Source organism: Egretta garzetta, unplaced genomic scaffold, assembly GCF_000687185.1.
Source record: "Egretta garzetta isolate BGI_Z169 unplaced genomic scaffold, ASM68718v1 scaffold46, whole genome shotgun sequence".
NCBI lineage: Eukaryota > Metazoa > Chordata > Aves > Pelecaniformes > Ardeidae > Egretta > Egretta garzetta.
Genome location: NW_009260268.1, coordinates 5,402,920 through 5,424,680, shown reverse-complemented (window position 1 = coordinate 5,424,680; position 21,761 = coordinate 5,402,920). Strand labels below are relative to the sequence as shown.

The following is a 21,761-nucleotide window of genomic DNA, read 5'->3' as shown; positions in this document are numbered from 1 at the left end:
ATATTTTCAGCACTTGAAAATTACTGGTGACAATTCTGTTGCTGGTTTTACTGAGAGCTATTAAGGTGCTTAGGACAAGGAAAAGTTTAGGAATGAAAAGCAAGTCAAATTGCTAAGGAACTATCTTTAGGACTACGTGAACCAAAGCTGTTCAGTTCTTTTATATGTTTTCTCCAGTATAATAGCTGGTTAGGTCTATGGTCTTGTTGTTTTTTTAACTCAGGAGCCTGCTTTCATGGTGATAGATTACAATGGCAAACTGTCTAGCTTATAATCATCAACTGTACGTGAGTGGTAAGACATGGAGTTTATATTTTGTCAGCTGCAAAGCTGAAATCTGTTCTTAAATCCCTCTGCTATTACTTTTCATTGACCTGTTTTTATTAACATGTTTATTTAGTTTGGTTGTGAAGCCTTGTCTTGGCTAAGACAAGATTGGCTACAGTCTTGCCAAAAAGCATATCTCAACATCTTTAGAAAGGAAATGTGGGCCCTTTCTGATGGTCACTGATTGTAAAGTAAGTTAAGACCTTGTAAAGAAAATGCCAAGGTAATGGTTTTTAACATTCATTAGCAATTTGTCATTTTTGAGGTTGAAATAGGGGAATGAGAGCTTAAATAATAATACGTTATAAGTAAACTGATCTAAAGCTTTAAACTGATTGAGTTGCACTAATGCAGTCCAGAGAAACCATTTTTGCTGACTGGTTATGGTTTGTGTTCAACACAGAAGGCAAAAATCTCATCAACAAAATATGACCTCTGTTACATTTAATTCCAATGTCTTGTATTTGTTGAAGTTGGTGATAAAAAATGTTGTAGCTGCTTTCCGTATTTCCTTAGACCTTCAGTGCCAGTGCATTCAAAGATCAGAAAAACTGTGTTTCTTTTCATACACTACATTTAAGTCCAGCCTATCAGTTCAAACTCATTGGAGGTAGCTTAGTAGATGTGGCATCTGCTTTAGTCTCCTGGACTGTGGTGGGTTAGCCCTGGCTAACAGCCATAACTCCCATCTAGCTCCAGAACCTTCATCATCTCAAGCAGAATGTGCAGTTGGAAAGTCTGTGTGCAAATGCATGTGTTTATAGGTATGCCTGTAGTAGGAAATGCATGATGTATACGCAGCAAGACAAAAATTTTGAGCCCTCCTCCTCCCCTTGCAAAGACTACTTTTTCTGATGTTACTTCTTTCATTGCTGAGATCATCCATGCCATAAAGATAGCTAATAGCGTGGAATTAACATTCTTAACATGGTGCTCACCTGATGTTCTGTGTTTTTTTAAAGAGATTGCCATTTCAGCGTTGAACGGAAGTTGTTGATATGGTATTTTTCAGATACAGAGATAACATGATGTAACTGGGCACTGAGATGAGAGCTTATATTGGATAAAATAAATCACCACTAGTGTCAGCTCCTTTGTACTATTTTCTGTTCCAAATGTGGCAGTTTTATTTGTATTTATGCAATTGAATGCTGTAGTTGCATTTTTGTCCATTTGTTTTAATACTGTTTAGAATAGAAATCTGAAGTAAATTTTATTTGAATACAGTTGTAACTGTTGATTTTTCAGTAGACCTCCAAGAGACAGCAGATATCCCCAGAATGTAAACTCAAAGGAGGGAGGAAGGGAGAATACGATTGTATTGGGGGTTTTGTTTTGTTTTTGTTACGGGTGTTTACAGTTAGTTTCAGTTCATTATAGTACCTCTCCAGCTAGTGAAGCAGAACAGCTGTGGTTTATCCAGAGTCTTTCTAAATTATTAAGCTGCTGTTATGAAAACGTTTCTGATGAGGTGAGTTTTGAAACATTACTGAATAGAAAAATTGCACCAATTCTGCTAGAGATACCATTTGCTCATCATTATCTTAGAAATGTTTGTTATAAACTTGTGTTTTCCCAAGCATGCTTAACCCATCTTGCCATAGTGTGCATTGATTTCCAGGTGGAATAATAGTCAGTGATGTGAATTACTGGAGCTCAGTGTTCCTGTTGTTTGGGCAGGGGGGGAGTGATAAGAGGAGGTAGAAGGAAAACAGGAAAATATGATTGCAAAATGATGCTCTGTGAGTCAGTTTTGCTTCGAAAATGAATGCAGTGATCTGTTTCTCACCCAGGCTGTCATTTCTCTCATTCAGCAGTGAACAGATTCTCCCCACCTCATAATAAGGATTTCAAAACTGATTATGTTACAGGCTTCTTCAGAGATTAATTGAAATAATCTTCTACTTGTCACTTCTGTGAGGATGTCGTGTATGCAAAGGTGTGGCTGTTCATTTATTTGTGTAGAGGGAGGGGCATAGAAAGGAGATCTCCAAACTGTTACAGAAAATAGAGGGAGCTCAATCTAAAAAGTTGGAGAACTTTTGTTTTCAGTAGAAAGAGCAGGTGGCTCTTGTTGCGGGGAGCTGACTTATATTAGGTCCAAAGAGTCTCCCCAGCCATCTTAATGGGCAGTCACAAAAGCCACACTGCATAGGAACACTCGACCTTATTATAATGGCCTTAATTTAGAAAAGCTCTTTAACAGCTGATGAAATCTGTCAGTGCAGCATTAAGAATTTTATAATATACAAAAACTTGGAAGAAATGGAAAAACTTAGTGATTGCCGTAATCAAACCTTTTAGGTCTTAAGCTGTAGTGAAACACTTCACTGAAGTGAAATTTTCACTTAGGAAAGTGGCTACCAGTAAAGAGTTAAAGAAAAAGAATGTCATGCATGTGCGTGTGATTCTAAATCCAGAAGTGTTACATTTCCTTTGTTGGCATTAGTTTCTGCTGAATATACAGGATATATATGGTGAAGACTAAACCCTTCTGTTATTGGTCTGAAGTGTTTTAACAGAAGTGTGGCATGCTTGGTTGAAAAGACTGGAAGTTTTAACAGATGAAAGCATATACATTTTGTTCTTACTGGGTATTTTTCTTCTTACCCCTTTGAGTTTTATTGACCAGCTTCATTAACATAAATTATATCTGCAATTAGACTTTAACAAACTGTAGTATGTAGAGTAGTGGTACATGATAGAATTCTGTCTGGAGTGCTTGCAGCAAAAGTGGTGGGGGGGAAAGTGGCTGGGAAACTGTTGAAAGGTGCCATCTTTCTGCTCTCATGTGTTAGCAATTCTCTACTTGCTGCTGCTGTGAGAGATGGAATCTAATGTCGTAAGAGGTGTAGACTGAATATTGAATATTCAGAGAAATGCAAGCGTAATGAGATATTTCTGCTGCAATTACTTTATTCTTCCTGTGCTTTTTGAGATCCTCCCCATCCTCGACCCAGCTATTCAACAGCCAACTCCTTTAGTGGCTATGCTGAAATTTACCCTTTCCCCTTGCAGCTGTGGTGAGTCTCAGGGGATTAATGCTTCATGGGAGGGCTTGTGCTGGCTTTCTCCAGAGGTAATCAATAAAAAGAGGTGTTTAGGAGAGCTTGTGTTTCTTGAAGTCACCTACAAGGCCCTTTGCTTGAGGGAAGCAGATGGGGCATCTGCTCTGCCATTTGTTCCTTTCCAGTTAACAGTTCTGTACTGCTCCCCATAGAGCCTGTGAAAAGAAAAGGTGTGGCTTGACCAGTCTCAGCCAGGAAATTAGGAGAAAGCTTTGTTTAGAATATGTGACAATAAATATTTTCAGTTGTCATTGTTCACAGCCCTGCTTATCTCTATGGGGAGATACTAACTCAATGAGGTTAATGCAGAATTGTCACATCCTTTTTTCTTCCTCTCTTCCCCAGCCGCCCTAAAGTTTACAGTGCTAATGCAACGTTTTCTCCTTGTTTTTTCAATTTTCATTCCCACTTTCTTTGTAATTAAGGGCAATTACTTCATAATACAACTAAGATGTATACTAACAATAACACACATATCTTCTATGTGTTGTAAAAACGTAAAGAGACAAAGTAGGAGAAGATGATAGATCTTTATCTGGAATACTAGGTATATATAATGGATTTGATAGAATGGCAAACCAGATTGCTGGAAAAACAAGGGCAGATTTGACCATAATTGAAACAGCCATTATTTGCACTGTCTATTTTTTGAAGAATAGTTGTTTGAACATTTGACAGCTGTAATATTGCCTTATATAGGTATTGTTCATATTATTTAGTACAGGCTGTCTATTTTGTTGGTATATGTAGACTACAACTCTGTTTTGACAGGAGCATTGAGTAGCTATACACTGGTGATACATAATTCTGTTTCTGTTGGCCTTTCTCTTTTAAGTGAAATTGAATCTTTATTGCTCTTCTTACTTACACACTCCATTTTTGTCAACTGTGAGACAAAATTGAAGGCTTTTTTGCTGTAGCAGATCAACCTTGAAAACTTTATAAATGGATTTTAATTTTGCTTGTAAGAGGTCTTACTAATAAAAAGCTTATGCTATAGTTAGAAAAAGGAATGTGAAGTATGTGGCCTGTGTTTTGATCTCTATTTTGTCCTTAATTGGGAAATTGCTTCCCTGTTTTTCAGTTTGACGATTAAGGACCAAGATGGCAGTGCTTTCCTGTCACTGTAAAAAGCTGGGATAGCTGGGTAAAAGGTCTCATGACATTACAGCAACTTCTGTATCTAGCATATACTGGATTCCTACTACAGAGAATATGGGATGCTTTGGCCAGTAGTGTCTTGAGTTGAACAATCCAAACGTTGGTGTTTGCTCCATGAAAAGCCAAATTGGATCTAGTAGGATTTACTAGCAGAAGCTCAGCACCATGTGCACACAGCGATGGTGTTTGTGGGGCCAACTTGTATCTGCAGTCAGGTTAATGGCTTTTGTGCAGCAAAGAAACTGAGGTAGCCCTTGTGTCTGCATCTGTGGCATGGTTAACCCACACCATAGCAAGCCATTCAACTATAATTGAGAGTTGACTGAGCTTGCTTTTTATAAAACTCAGTAGTTAAAATTTTGAACTTACTGTTAGAATTAATTCAAATAAGATCCTTTTGTATTTAGATTTCACTTTGTCACCTCTTACTCTTTTATTTTTTCCACTTAAAGTAAAACTCATCATGCCTTCCTAATCTTGCATCCAAGGTGGATCAAACTCTTGCAACAAATCTAACATCATGCATCAAAAAGTTGGCCTCATTCTCTGCTGTTGCCAACAGCAACTGTTTGACTCATTGTCATTGCCAAATCAAGCCAACACACAGAAATTGATCTGATTTCCACCATTAATGCATCTCTTCAGATCATCCTTTTCTGTTGTTAACACTAAAAAGGCAAACAGATGTTTATCCTGAAGAGATTGGTAATTACTCAAATAATGTGTGTAAGCACCCTTTGAATAAGGTAGGTGTATGAACAGCCTCTGAAAACAAGACTTCTTGTGAGAGAGTTACATACATTACTCCTGTCAGAAGCATGACATGCACAGATGTGTTGGAAAATTGAATTTTGTCTGTCTTAAGGGCTACAACAGCTTAGCTTTCACATTGCAAAGAATGTTTTCACGGCCTTTAAGGATTGGAACCCCCTCACCCCTTCCATTAATGAAAGTGTAAGTTCTGCAAAAATAGCAGAGACCACCTAAGAAGAAATTAAGATCAGGTATATCAGTAACTACTGGTTTAACCTATTCATTCAGATTATTTTCTTGAAGGATCTGATGAGTTATTCTTTTATGTTTACAGGTCTAATTACAACCACATCTAGAAAACTAGATCGAGAGCAGCAGGGAGAGCACATACTGGAGGTAAATAATTTCTTTAGTTCTCTGAAAAACAATGACTATAAGTTCATTGCTCTTTTACAGAGAGTTAAGTTTACCATACTTAATTACTGTATGAAGAATTTAGAGAACTGGATTTCAGAAGTAATTTGCTTCTATGTTCATTATATTGCAATGCACAAAACTACCTATCTTACGAAACCAGTGTGTTGGGACTGTGTCTTAAAAAAGAGTTAAGGTACAGATAGAAGGCAATTTTTTGTTTTTATATCTGTAAACCAAGATTTTCTTCCAAACAATACAAAGGCATGATTGTTAAAAGGAGGAGTGTGGTTCTTCCGCTCCCCCCCCCGCCCCATAATTATTGGAATAGTTGTTTGAGCCTGCCTTTTGCTGAATATAGACCTCTGAAAAAGCAACGTAGGATCTTTTATTAACATTGAGAATACAAATGGATTGTGAGTACACCTTTTTTCTGTATAACTTATTTATCAATCACATAAGTAGATGATTTGCAAAATATACATTATAGATTTGGAGTCCAAGAGGATGAAATTCATGACATAATTCTTTTATTTAGCTATATTTAATTAATCACCTGGAATTTATGTAATAGCTATTCTCATTCTCTGTCAAACAGCATGAAAGAAAAACATGTAGAGTCCTCCAGTTTCACAGTGTTGTCATGCAGTGTGACAGCATTGTCTTTCACCTGCAATGACAACTTAATATTCACAGTGATACTACATACTAAGATTTATCTGGAACCTTTATTGTGCCTCTCCTCCTGGATGTTAGATAAAGAACTGCATGTGAGCCAGCAAAAGCTAGAGAAGCAAGTCTGGACTTCCTCAAAACTTGTGAAATCTGTAGAAAGGTTTTCTAGTAGGAGTGAAAGGACTGCATAGACTTGGAGGTGGACGGTATTCCTTGATAGCACAAGCTATCCTTTTGCAGAACTTCAGTGTACATATGGTCTTCCTGGCCCTTTTCTATCCCTTTGGTGCATTGCAAGCTGGATTAATGGAGTTGTTGGACCAAATTTTTATCATTATTTTCATTTCTGCGTCAGCTTTGGAAAGAACTCTTTGCACATAAGTAGCAATAGGGTAGAATTTCATCTGCAGTGTGTTTCTGGTAGTAGTAATAGCAAAGTTAATTAATAGGCAAATCTGGTTCAGTACTAGACACATTATTCCTGTAAATTGTAAAGTCACTATATTATTCTCTTTTTAAATTACCTTTTTAAATCTGCCTGTGTCAGTTTTCCAAGGCACTTCATGTCAGTTATTTCTCAACCACTGCTATGTATATTGGTTGTAAAATTGGTATCTCATGACTTTTACTCCTACACATATTGTGCTGGCTTTTGTATTAGATTTATACAGTAAATAAAACGAGCTGTGGATTGTTCTCTGACCCTGAAGCCACCTGGCACAGTAAGGCTTTGATTGCTTATACCTTATCCCTGGAACAGGGTGGCCATGTCCAAGTTGCCTGAATTGTGTGAATTCTCAGGCTGCAGCTAGGCAATGTGTGGGAGTGTGCTACTTGTTCTGGGCCAAAACTTCTGCCAGAGGTCACACTAGCAGTGTAATGTTATGGGCAGTTGTGTGCTAGCAGTCATGCCTGCTAACTTAACCTAAGTTATTACAAGATAACATGTACAGAACTCGGAAAGTTTTTTTTAAGCCTACAGTATCACACAATGGGACGTAAATCCTCCTGTTTTCAGCATTCTCTATAAAGATAGCACACTAAGCTGATTGCTCTTTCGTTTGGAATATCGGTTATTGCCTGCTGGTATCATTTATAATTCTTCATTCTTTCTTCATTTTGAATCCTAGCTGGTTGTCAAAGTTTTAAATAAAAGTCTGTGAAGTATTCAACAGAAAAACTCTTAGCTATAGAGCAAGAATGACAGACAGCACGGGCCAAAGTAGCAGTTTTCCCATTTGTTAGTTTTATGTTGACACCTTTGAAAATAGGTTGGAAGGAAACCCAGAAATGCACAGAATGGTGGGCAATATTATGAGCCAAGTGCTGAGCATCTGGCTAATTAATTGAGCATTGAAATGTTGACCAGATGGGTTGGTGGGTTCATTCCTTGTTTGCTATTAAATTTGATCCTTGATTGCACTCCTGCTTACATAATAGTAATTAATATGCCCCATTCTTTTCTTCCCAACTTGTGACTATTTTCTGAGTGCCAAATGGCACTTTTTTATGCAATTATTTTAGGTTAGCTTCACGTTATTCTCTTGTATCTTAGTATTCTGTTTGTTATGTCAGTAATGCCTTCAAAACTGATGTTGCCTTCAAATTAAGCTTGATTTTCCTCAAATTTGCCATTTTTTTCTGCTTGGCTCAGGGCAATGCCAATTTTATGCTAACCAACAAGTTATTCTGTACCCCCTGGAATTTCCTCTTTGGGATGTCTTTTGTTTTGAGGTTGGTTTTTTTGTGAACTGAAAGATACGTGGTGGTGTTCCATTACAAGTACTAAAAGGAACAGATATTTATATATGTGGAAATCCTACCATCTGTTAGAGATGAGCATCAATATTTGCATTTCATATTGCATTTCATGTTCTTGTGGTTAATCACTTTACTCACACTTTTTCATTTCCTTCGTCTTGCAAGTTATACCATGTTTCATTTGTACTTCCATATTTTTTTCCTAAAACAGATGAGAAAGGGCAAAAAAAAAAGCATATCTGATCATATCCTCATCCATGTCAATGTAAATTCATTTTTTCATCAGGGCTTCAATTCTAGTCTTCCATTAGTATTCTTTTCATTATTTTCTATTCATGTTATCCTTCAATCCTTATGTTTTTCCATAGTCATGTTTTCCAGGGCATCCTAAGAATCGGTGAAGGAATTTACCACCCACATTCTTGAAGAAAAACACTTGTTCTCCCCAAATTGGGGTGGGCTTGTTGGAACTGGAATATTGTATATCATTGCTGTGTAGGGTTTTTTGTTTGGGTTAAGGGGAGTTGTTTTTGTTTAACACCCTCCACAGCACTGATCTTACAATCATAGAATCATTTAGGTTGGAAAAGACCTTTAAGATCATCAAGTCCAACCACGTATCTTCCCTATAATGTTTTTTTTCCCAGTGCTGCTGTAGTGACTGACTTCTGTACGGAGCTTCATCCCAGCAAAGACTTGCATTTTCCTTGCAAACTCAAAACAAAAATGAAATGGCAGTGTGTAACGCATTTCCCACACAATTTGTTAGAAACATTGGGTGTTTGGTCTTTGTTGTTTTTTTTTATTTTTTTGGCATTCCTCTACAGATTTGACAAGTATCTGGCAGAATTAGATGAGCATATCTCAGTTTACCAATTTCCTCTAGTTACAGCAGAGCTGGCATAGGTGACCATCAGACCCTGTGCAGTTTCTGTGTAAAAATAAGGAAGGTGAATTAAGTCAAGGAAGGTGATTTTAAAGGAGGAAAAAAGAAAACGAAGGGGAGACCATAGAAAGGCTGAGCCAGAGTGCTGCACCAGTTCATAAAATTGTTCTTAAAATGAGAGACAACGATAAAAATTCTACAGCTAAATCCAAAAACAACGCAACAGCAAAGGGAAAGTAAGGAAAAGAACATGATAGATTGACAAAGAAAAAAATGTCTTTACCTTGTGTCTTTAATGCCAATTTTTTGGAAAACATCACCCTCAGGAACTGAGATTTAGCCAAACTGCTAGAGGTCAGGTAATACTGTTATCAGTGAAAAAATTGTATTTGTTTTAAATGCTTTATGTAAAAGCAGCTAAACTCTCCCCTGAAAACGCCTGGCGTCTGTCTGAGCCCAGTAGCTTTTATGTGGATGGCAGGGTGCAGCCAGAAAATGATGGGGCTCTTCTAACAGGAAGCAGGAATATAACCTCCCTATCATTTTCTTCTTTGAAATAGATGCTAAAGTAATTTACATATGCTCGTACTTAACCCCTTATTAACCAATAAGGCATTAAACAGGTAAGGTTTAAGGTAATAAGGTAAGATTCCTATAAATGAACTAAGTTTTCCATCAGTTTGTTCCTTTTCCAGTAAATAAGGATTTTTTTTTCTGTTTTCTGACTTCAAATGATCATAATTCTTACTTTTATTACATTTTGTTCACTAGCCATGCCAATAACATCAGATCAGTCCTAGAATTAATATTGCAGAAGATTTCATACTCATTTCCTGGCTTTTTAGTAGAAATTGTGACTATTGCTGGAAGAGCAGACTGGGTGTAATTTCCCATTTAATTTAGTCCATGGAAATAGATTGTTGTGTGTCTTCCTTAAAAAGCAATTTTTTAAGCTTCTTCAAACAAGATAGTGGTTTTATGTTTTAAAATAAAGGGGATTTTTAGTGCATAGGCCTGTCAAATTCTGAAACTTATATTCTTATGAATTGCATCTTTTAAGGTGTGAAAATAAAATTACGAAATTGAAAAGTTGCAAGGAAACACTAGGCTGAAAATATATTAAGATATTATCACAGTGAAGCTGTTATCAGAGATACTATACTGGTTCCTGTACTCAAGTTAATATTCCAGTTACGATGCTGCAAAATAGTGAAATAGATTTAATACATATCTATCAATTCCTACATGCCATACATACATCAAGCATCAAAATGTTAAGATAGTAGCTGAATAAACTTTTGTAGTGCCTTTTGTAAATATTCACCAAATAGTTTTACACAATGGGCTTTAAGTAGCTGAAGTTAGGGAATTAGTTTGCAGTTGGGGGAAAATCTGGTTTAGAAAGAGCATTGTTGGAGAGAGTGTGTTTGAATTGAGCGCTAACCATATCCTCTTTAATAAAAACAGGTAACGGTAACAGACAATGGTATACCTGCAAAATCATCAGTTGCACGGGTGATTGTGAAGGTCTTAGATGAGAATGACAACAAGCCTCAGTTCTTGCAAAAGTTCTACAAAATCCAGCTTCCAGAGCGTGGTAAGCCGGAACGAGAGAGAACTGCTAGGAGAGAGCCGATCTATCGAGTTATTGCTGCAGATAAAGATGAAGGCCCCAATGCAGAGATCTCTTACAGCATTGAAGATGGTGATGAACATGGCAAATTCTTTATAGAACCGAAAACTGGAGTGGTTTCATCAAAGAAGTTTTCTGCAGCAAAGGACTATGATATCCTCTCAGTGAGTCAAAATCTTGTAATCATGAATACATGAAGTGTTCTTTTATCTGTATTCTCATCACTTCTTATTCAGTAGCTGGCAGGTGAGTGACTGCAGTATCTGAAGGAAGAAAGCTTCAACAAAGCCAGAAGTATTGTTTTGTGGGTTTGCTTGTTTTGTGTTGTTTGGTTTTTTTAAAAAGATGATTTCAGATGTTTTTATTGAGAAAGTGATTCAAGCTGCTGCTGTTCTTTTCTAGTACTTGACAGATAATGAACAGGATGAGGGAACATAAGCAATCAGTTTGACTCTCTTTCAGGAAGAAAACAAAATAAAAGTGAATTTATGGTAACAGTTTGTGCTACTATCAGGTGCTGCATACTTTTTCTCCATTTGCTGCCCAGATAATGAAGGGCAAGTGGCACTTTGAGAGACACTTAACCTTTCTGGATATATCTCACACAAGCAAACGTGCTTGGAGCTTATTACTACTTTTCCATTTATGTGACATAATGATTTATGTGATCCTGTAGCCTAAAAGATGTGTCTGTTTCACAGATTAAAGCTGTAGATAATGGTCGTCCACAAAAATCATCAACTACACGTCTTCACATAGAATGGATTCCAAAGCCTGTCCCACCCACAGAGCCCATTTATTTTGAGGAAGCATTTTTTTCTTTTACGGTGATGGAAAGTGACCCAGTTGCTCACATGATTGGCGTAATAGCTGTTGAACCTCTTGGAACCCAGATTTGGTTTGACATAACGGGTAAGGATGCCTTAAGGGCTTTTATTATTAGAAGCAAATGTGTGGAGTCTGAGATACTGGAGGGCTCATTGCAGTTTGGTTTCTTAATCACTCTTCTAAATAATGCAAGGTTTTGGCATTCTTTAGCTGTAGATGCATATTTTTTCCCTTATTTCATAATAAATCAGAATAACTTAAATTTTTATCAATGCCACTATATATCAAAGATTAAAATTACATTGCAAAAGATTTGCTGTGTTGCAGTTTTGGAAATGGCTTATGAGTATTGTGTCAGTGAAATTAAAACTAATCAAATCAATCTTGTAGAATAGGGAAAGAAATAAAATGCTATTTCTCTGCAAATAGGAATAGTAGAGCCAAAGAGAGATTACACTGTTCACATTGATTTCTTGTCCTGTGCGCTGCTTCTCAGTTTGCTGTCCCTTGATTCAATACTAAAAGGAAAGCTTGCAGTGTTCCTAACCCCAGCTAACTTCTTCCTGTATATATTCTTACTACTATATCATACCTTAGCCTCTACCACTGGAAGGGCAGTTCTAATCAGGAATATGACTATACATTGATTGCTGTGGTGACAAAATGAATAGTACTTTTCAATGTTAGACTTATTCACTAGACCTTATGAGCACTAGAAACACACAGAGTGTCCACTGTATAGCTGATAGTAAAAACATGTTCTGTCCTGTGTTACATGCTTCCGAATCAAGGAAAATAGCACAGCCTTGTTTCAGGAGAGGTATCTTGTAGTGAACTGTTTCTGGTCGTAAGATACCCCTATCAATTCACAAGAGAGAGAAGGATCCTTTTCATCTTGGTTAGTGCTGAAAATTTTAGCAGTGATTATGGTTTTAAGTTATTGGGGAAAGCATTTTTTTAATTATTTAAAATTGAATTATTTTTAAGGTCATTTAATGGTATCTACTTCCCAAGGGATTCTGAGAACAGCAGCAGTTAAAAACAAAGTTTGTAAACTGATATATGTAGCAGGAATATATAAATGCCAAGTACTTGAGGGTGTTCTTGGAAAAACTTTGAAGCACATAAGAATAGACACAGCTCTTCCCTACATGCATGCTTCATGCGTGAACAACCTGTGATGATATTGATAAACATTTCTCTCGGGAGTGACCTTATTGCTCTCTACAACTGCCTGAAAGGAGGTTGTAGCGGGGTGGGTGTCAGTCTTTTCTCCCAAGAAACAAGCGATAGTACAAGAGGTAATGGCCTCAAGTTGCACCAGGAGAGGTTTAGACTGGATATTAGGAAAAATTTCTTCACCGAAAGGGTTGTCAAGCATTGGAATGGGCTGCCCAGGAAAGTGCTTGAGTCTCCATCCCTGAAGGTGTTTAAAAGATGGGTAGGCGAGATGCTTAGGGACATGGTTTAGTGGTGGACAGAGCAGTGCTAGGTTAACGGTTGGACTTGATGATCTTAAAGGTCTTTTCCAACCTAAGCGATTCTATGATTCTAATGTATTAAATATTTACATAAATTTTTAATGGTTCTCTCTAATGTATTGGAGGGTGGGGTGGGTGGTGGAGAGTTCCTGTCCAAATAGATCATAGTTGAATAAAAAGTGTTTGTGTTTACACAAACCGAGGGCTTAGGGATCTGTACAACTTTGTAGAGGGAGTAAAGAGTTCAAGATGCCTCCTTGCATTCTCATAGGGGCAAAGCTCACTGCATTAGAGGTATTTTAGAACTGAGGCTGCTCTTTTGCTGTTCTCCCAAACATATACACACACACAGATGTGGGAGTAGAAAACCAGAAAATATAAAAATAACTTGAGAGGACAGGAGAGAGGAGAAGGTTCCATGTGCATTGATTCAAACAGGGTTATACAGTCAACAATTAACAGAAACATCTGTAGACCAAAGAGTCCATTAAAGGAAAGGTTAATAAGGGGATATTGTTGGAAAAAGGTGAGTGGTTCATGGAGATGAAAGGGAGTAGATAGAAGAGGCCTCAGAGGTACTGAGAGTTTCCACAGAGTACAGCAACGGTGGTTCCTGGTGTCTTTAATTAGCAAAATTTGTAATTAGATTGGGGATGTACTTTTCTATTACTCTTCTTAGTTTACTTCAACTGGTGTGCACTCCAAACAGTGTGTACAACTGAATAGAATTCTGATGATGGTATTGTTTTGATTTGCGCCCTCTAAGCATGCAGCACAGTTTGGACATTTACATAATTTTTATTGTATGCTTAAAACAGAAAATAGATGATCTTTTCCTGCTATTTTTAGAAAGACATATATAAAACTCCAAGGGGAAAGAGCAGAAATTGTCCATACACTGTAAAATAAACAATTTTATTTTGACTGTTTTCTTAGTAAAAGTGTTTCAGAAATTTTGATATCATGTTGTGAAGTTATCAGCTACACTTACAGGTGGCCACTTTACTGCCCTCTTTTACTGTTTCTGATAGCATGAATTAATTTGATTGACAGCTTTCCTTTGTGTTCTGTGCTTGCTTTCCATGCTTTCTTTCTTTTTGGCTGAGCCAGGAGACAAGCTTGCTAGTGAAGTATTTTACATCTTTCAGATGGCTTGTGACCTGAACTGTACAGCAGAAGGTATCTGCTGAGATCACATAATTTATTACCAGATTATGAGATCTGAAATGAAAGTGTACATTTATAAAATATTTATTTTATTAACCCTTCGGAAATCAAAGTGCTCACAGTTGCATTTGTGACAGGTTCGTTTTTGTTTTGTTTTGTCATCATTACATTTATACAGCATCAATTCAGAGCATCCAGTTTTGACTATGGCCAAAACTGTTGCTGTTACACTTTCAGTGTACCAGATGCAGAAGTTTGGGTTGAGTTCTGCTTCAGCGGATTACCATATATCACCACTACTATGAAAATTAGGCAAGGCCTTTGTGATTTCCTTGATATGGAAGAAAAAAAGTTGGTTAGAAAGCTTGTCCTTATATCAGGGAAACTGAATTAACAGGTTCATACCCATTCACCCTACTCTTCCCTTAAAATGGAGATGACTTCATTGAGACGTTAAATTCTCCTCTCCTAGCCATCTGAGAAAATGGTATCTCATGCCAGCTATAAAAGAAAAGGTAGAGACTCATTTTTTGAAGCTGACATCTTGCACAAAGCCCATTAAAAAAAATTCATGTAGACCTGTTTAAAAAAAAAAAAAAAAGGCTGCTGCTTTTCATGCTGCCCAGTTTATATCCATTGATGTGATACAGAAACTGCTGCTGGACCAGTAAGAGGAGTTGGCTTTCAGTGAAACTAGGAAAATTACATTTGTCTTTGTCATTATCAAATATCTAAAATCCAGTGAAGCAGAATCCAGCCCATCTTTCCTAAACTGGTATGTCTGTCATGCAATGGAACCTTCTGAAGATGAAATCCTCGTTACATGTGAATGGGGGCCCATTTCAGTATTTACTGTTCTTTCTTCTAAGTATAAATTTGCGACCTTTGGAACTTCACCTTCTCACTTGTAGCCTTGGCTTCTCATAAAAGGCCTTCAGTGATTTACAAAACATATCATGTAAAAACTCATTAAAAAAAAAAAGCAGTCATGATAGCTGAATGCTATCCTTGTAAAATATAATTAGAAAAACACATGCACAAAATTAGGAGAAATTGTTTTGCCGTATCTAGAACTGGCTTGACCAAAATAAAAATTGATTCTTCCATTTTAGTTTATTGAGAGGTCTAAAGCAATTGTAGTTAAATGGCAGTATTTATCATCGCTAACAACATTTGGACTTAATGGACATTGTATTTTCTTGACAGTCTGCTTGGGGTGGCATGATGATGATGATCAATTAAATGTTTAAATGACTAAGTGTAGCTATTGATCTACATGGTTATTTAACTATATTTCAAAGGATAATTTGAAAGTTTCACAAAGGAAGTTAAGATAATTTGCTTCAGAAAAGGAGCTTGGCCATATTTAAACATTAGGCATTTAAACATTTAGCACTCACCTGAGTCCTGCTTGTATCAGTAGGAGTTAGGTAGTGAGTTCTTTAAATACTCAGCATTGAGATGAGAATCCTGTGGAGGGTACTGTAGCTTTTTCAACCTTATCTGTAGTCGTGTGTGAGTATAGTAATTTGTACTCTGATCCAAAGGACGCAAATTTGACAGTATTTCTGATTTGGGATTTGCATTTATTTTGATAAAGAGTGTATTTTTCACTAATTAGCCTGATTCTATGCACAGAATATTTTGCCTAGTAAGTCTCAGTTTCCTGTTATTTGGAATCTTTGAATTCCAGTTAAAAAAGTAGAGAATCTTGCTAAGAATCTACCTGCTAACTTTCCATGAGCCAGACAAATCTGCTTTGTCCAAAACTAATCAGTTTTAAATATCTGTAAGTAGCAGCATATCACATTACTGGAAAAAACCAAAGGGTTTAAAATAAGTGTGTATATATAAGTATATGTGTACATAGTTCCACCTTCATTAAGCATCTGAAGATGAGAACATGATCATACATGAAAATAATGCAATGGTGCTGTGTTTTATGAACTTCTTCCTCTCCCAATTTCCTGAACAAGGTGGCAACTATGACAGTCGATTTGATGTGGACAAGGGCACTGGAACTATCATTGTCGCTAGACCTCTTGATGCAGAACAGAAATCAAATTACAACTTGACGGTAGAAGCAACAGATGGAACAAGATCTATCAGCACTCAGGTAATGGACTTTCTAATTAAACACTTACAGAAGAAGGAGTTTGTAGCTGGGGGTTGGAGAGGGTGTGGCATTTTCTCCTTACCATTTTTTTCATCCGGGACAATGAATATGGTTTATATAAATTAGGGACTGTGTCAAAAAAAAATAAATAGAAGTGGATTCCAGTATTCATAGAGCCATGTTGTTTGGCAGTACAGGTGGAAGATTGTGTGTTACTATTGCTATAGTCAGCAGCTTTTAAAGTTATATCATGTTCCTACATTAGCTGAGTAAATGAAAACAAACTAAGCCCTTTCATGCATGATTTACTCACAAGAAAAGGATTAATACTTCTTATCTGAATTACCCCTCTTTATCCACCTCCCCCAAAATCGCCAAATAATATGATTACTTAGCTCAAAATTTACAAGACCACCATTGTAAGGTTGTTTGGTTCCCACCCCCCCCAAGATCTGTCGATGACAAATTGTACAATGTCCGATTTTATGAAACTGAGCTGCTCCGTCTGCATGGTGTGCATATAGAAACAAGGTTTAGATGATAACATCTCTGTGTATCTTCCTGAGTACTTTCTTTTTGCTTCGGTGGAGGGTAGAGATTGTCAGTCTCTAAAAAGCAACAATCTTGGACAAACTGAATTTTTTTGAAATTACCTCTTTACTAAGGCTCCATGGTGGTGGCAGTTCTTTGCAGCTGGGCTACTAAGTTCACTTTAAGGTAGCAGTGACACTTTTGTGACACTACTGGAAATAACTTGTAGTTAAGTAGGTTGTGATGTATATCCCTCCTGTTTTTCCCATCTAGTTTCTTCCCCCAGCCCAGAATCTGAATATATTTGGAAGTAAGTTTTAGTTGAGGTTGGTGTGCATGGAGCCGTGAGCTCCACTCTTCTTCCAGATAGAAAGGAAAGTATTTATTTACTGATTTAAGACTGTTGGATTGGGACAGTGATGTGTCTGTGTTGCTAACGCTGTCATTGACCTACCTCTCAGGAACTTAAAGAGCAGTAAGTGTCTTTTCTGTACATGGAAATCTGTGTTATAAACACAATTTCTTGTTGTTCAACTTCTGTGCAGTATGTATGTTTTTCTGTTGCCTTTTCTAATGTCTTATATGTTGTCTTCCTCCTTTCAGCCAGAGGTAAAGATGTTTCTTGCCAAAGTTTAGGATTTAAAACAGAATCTTTATTGAGCTGAATGCATGTCTGGAGGCTTGATAGGTCAAACAAACTACATTTGATAGCAGAAGATTGCAAGGTTAGCAGTTTCCTTTGAGAGCTGCCTTTTCCTTTAATGGTGACAATTGTGAGTGATGTTCTAGACGGTGAATCTCCAAACACAGCAAGATGTCACCCAGTCAAAACTTGCTGCTGTCATAGCTGTGGTGCCATTGTTGCTGGTGCTGATAACTACCATAAAAGGTTTGAAGAATCCTGCCTAGCTGAAGTAAAAATACAGAGCAGATTCATTTCTATCGATTACACAATGCTGGATAGAAGGTATGAATAGTTTGGGGAAAAAAAAAAAAAAGAACCCCAAATCTAACTAAAAGATAACTTGTTTTGCCAGGAAAGATGGAAAGACAGCAAGAGGCTTTCCATACACACTTCCCTCACCACCCCCCCAGCTCCACCTCCGAGAATGCAGTTAAAAATGCCACCATGCAGAGTGTGTTGGGGGGTAGCCTGGGGACTGAATTTGTGGTCTCGATGACTGCAGATATTCTATCCCGTGCTGCTGCTTATATAGCTGAATTTATGCAGGCGTCCTGAGCTGTGACAGTTGAACCATAATCTGCTTTGTCTTCTGGAACAACCAAGAATTGGAAGGTCACAAAAATACTTTAACCCTCACCCCTTCTCTTCCTCTGGGTTATGCAATTCATTTAGTTCTTCTCAGAAGTGCACAGTGTCGCTTTTGTCGAACTTCTTTAAATGAATTTGTTATTTTAGCATTTCATAAAGCTGAGTGAACATTGTAAACATTTACCACAGCAGTCTTCTGCAGAAGAATTGGAGTTGTAGTCTCAAATGCATTGTCTCTTATTTCTGTGATTCCTTTTTTATGATTGTCTTTCGTGTCTTTCCCCTCTGAGCTAGAGTTGGCAGGAGCAGAGGTTGTGGTTTCTGTTACAAGAGAGCACAAAGACTTCCTTTACATTGTCTTCCTTTTTCCCCTCTTGTGGGATAAGCACAAGTTACGCTGTTGCTGTTTGAGTCTCACGTTACTGTGGTATATAGATTGAGGAGCTTGGATTAGTTCAAACTCTGCAACTGTTGGTGCATGAACAGACTCCTGATTTTAACTGATGCTTTTATCTCCCCCGTAACTCCCGGCCCACCCAAATGGACTGATCTGTTAACATAGCCCTCAGGACTATCATTGAGAGATGCATTTCGGATGAGGCTTAACTTCAGGAGAATTAAAAATGTTGACATGAAATGAAAGTTGAAGGTGTGGCTGCCAGTGTGTAAATTCCATTACTCACTGCTGCTGATGATGATGAAAATTTGAGTGTTGATGTGGTGTTGAATTCTTCTAAGAGATGATAAACAGTTAAAAGCAAAAGAAATTCTGAATGCTGAGTGCATACATTAGGAACAACAATATGCCGTACACAGCTTTTAGCTTACAAAGTAATTGCTGTAAACATTGGAAATACAGTAAACAATTTAACAGACCTTGATTAACAGCAGATTAAGTAATTTTACATTTAATTTGAAAAAGGAAATGACATTTTCAAGACATTGGGGAGGGGGACGAGAAATGCAATCTTATTGCGTAAAAGCAGTGTATTGAATCTGACTTTGAACTAGAAGGCATTTGCTGGCCTCAGGCCATTAACATCTGTAGAGCATTTGACTCTTTCAGGACTTCAGTTAAATAGCTTTTTTGAAAAATGCAGCAGCAGTAGGCGTGGAGGCTATTAGAATTTTGCATGCATCTAAATGCCAAATGCATGATGCAAAACAAGGACAAACACATTCCAGGCCCACAGTAGTGGTGTTTGACAGATGATGTTAGAGATGACTAGCGTCACACTAGGAAGGAATATCATTAAAAAACCAAATCAGTGTACTAATGGTTTTGGATTATGTTTTGGCCTGAAATTGAAAAGGTTATTCATAGGCTGTAAGTAGCAATATATGAACTATTGAGTTGCTTTTTGGGGGGAAAACAGAAAGAAAGGAAAAAAAAAAAAAAAAATCCTGTTTCTAGCTGTAGCCACTTCCAGTTGTTGCTATGTCTATCAATTTTTTTTACTGGAAGTAATACTTAAGATGGTTTAAAGCTAATTGCAGCATTTTACCTATTGCTGTGCTGTTGCAGAATTTAATATATTTAATCTTACTTTATGCAAAATTTATATGGATATTATGCTTTGGGAATGAAGGATAGAATACTCTTCATTGATTAAATGTGCATTTTTGCTTGCGATTACCACACTGCTCCACAGAGACATTTTAGAACATAATTTTTTGTTTAGGAAAATGATTATAAACGCGTCAATGTAGCTGTAATGTAATTATGAATGGAGAGAGGAGGAAATTTTAAACTCCATATGGAATCAGCAAATGAAAGATTAGATTAAAACAATCCAAAGGAACATCTTGTTTAAATATTATGCACTGAGTGTGTTTTGTCAATGGCACACATCTCCTCTATAACTTATTAGTAATCAATGCATTCCTATGCAAATTTAGGTTTCATCTGGCAAATAATGAATAGATTTCAAGCCCTTCCCCTAAATAATCCTGAGCTGCTTTGTTCTCTGTCTGTATAACCAGGTTACATTGCTCTCAGTGAGATCTGTGAGTAGAGGGCAGCTGTGCAGCACAGCCCTTGCATGGCTTTGCAAATTGAGTAAAGTTTCTTTAGCTCCAGACCATTTTGTTTCAGAGATCACATTATGGTCTGTTGATGTCAAACTTTTCTATAGTGTGCCTCTTTAATATGCAGCTTCTTTCTTAAGAGATTGTATATTTGACTTGAATTTAATCTTACCATTTCATTGAGAAATGGTCAATAGCTGTTTTTATTGTTATACATGTTACTTTAGAATAACACAAGCTCTTCATGTATTTTGTTCTCAGGTGCACAAACACATGTTTTTCTGCATAGGTCTTTAAAATTGCACTCACAATTGCCTTTCATTTAATTTGAAGGCTTTAACAGTTTACATGAAAATTTGGTCCCCTTACATTTAAAGGGAGATTGCACATCTAGCACCTGTCACTTAGCATCGGTAAGAATCCCTGTCTTGAAGGTAGGATTTCCTTAGTACATTTATTTAATAATTCAGATTGGAAGGAGCCCCTGGAGTTCATCTAGTTAAGACTCCTGCTCAAAGCAGAGCAAATTGCAGAGTTGGATCAAGTTGTTCAGGGACTTGTCAGGTTCAAAGTGCCTGGGATGAGGGGGGCGCCACCTCTTCCTTGGGCATCCTTTCGCATTAGTGTTTAACAACCCTCCTTGAAAATAATGTCTAGCTGTTGTTTCCCTTATTGGAGCTTGCGAGTGTTGGCTCTTGTCCTTTCACTGTGCACCTCTGAAAAGAGTCTGGCTCTCCTTCCTGCAGCCCTCCCTTTACACGGTGGATAGAGAGCTTTTAGATCCCCACTGATTTGCCAGCGGCCCTTCACGATGTTCGTTTCAGTTTGTCAAGATCTGTTTTGGACTGCAGGGACCAAAACTGAAGTAGACCTACAGTCCCACCAGAGAGTGCCAAACAGAGGGGAATAATTCCTTGCCCCCTGCCTGCTGCTCCCCTTATCAAAGCAGCCCAGCATGCAGTTAGGCAAGTTACAATAAGGTTGCCCATCAATTCACATTATGCTTGTCCAGCAGAATCTGCGGAGGGCCATTAAGTAACAACATCAGTGAGTGAGTATGTAGATAAAACACCTTTCACTTGAGTCAAAGATAAACTTTTGATTTTAGGTACATTTAAAATGGTTGCACTAATAAATCAAATTGTGTATTTGTAGGTGTGTTTACCAGTATGGAGAAAAACACCATGCCTGAGCAAGTAATTTGACAAGTAATGGAATACCTGAGCAAGCCACTCAGGGCAACTAAGTCATTATGGTTATTCCTTAGTAATATTTTTGTTAATAATTCATATTTAATAGTGCTGCACATTTTGATGCGTTATCCCCTCATGTGCTCGGCCCAACAGTAGCCTTCTGGAAAATGTCTTCTCATGTTTTTAGTGGTAAGGTTATTTTAACTGCTTCACTAGCTAACCCCAGGGGAAGCTGATGCTGTGTCCTTTAGATAGTATGATCAACAGATCACTTCTCAGTTAAGCTGGTTCATTGGCTATGTGGTTTGTGTTGCAGGTACCAATGCTGGTTTCACAGTCACTACATTCCTGGCATTTAACTAGGTACTTTGCACAGTTTTTTGTGGTGCTTCATTCTAGAAATGCTGTTTTCCTGTATTCATTTTGTGTACTACCAGTGGCACAGGTGGCCATGTCTTCTGCTCCA

The 21,761-nt window shown here is 37.4% G+C and overlaps 1 protein-coding gene across 2 annotated transcripts in view; it reads left to right on the top strand.

Annotated features, from left to right (window-relative positions):
* The window catches only part of FAT1 (FAT atypical cadherin 1), a 102,137-nt gene that overhangs the window by 42,909 nt on the left and 37,467 nt on the right, over positions 1-21,761 (top strand). The window contains exons 3-7 of one of the 2 annotated variants that reach the window (XM_035897794.1): positions 5,644-5,705; positions 10,513-10,842; positions 11,380-11,590; positions 14,098-14,166; positions 16,131-16,270. In XM_035897794.1, the coding sequence (XP_035753687.1) occupies positions 5,644-5,705; positions 10,513-10,842; positions 11,380-11,590; positions 14,098-14,166; positions 16,131-16,270 (812 nt within the window). The remainder of the gene's footprint in view (positions 1-5,643; positions 5,706-10,512; positions 10,843-11,379; positions 11,591-14,097; positions 14,167-16,130; positions 16,271-21,761) is intronic. The other variant, XM_009642424.2, reaches the window with a different exon arrangement.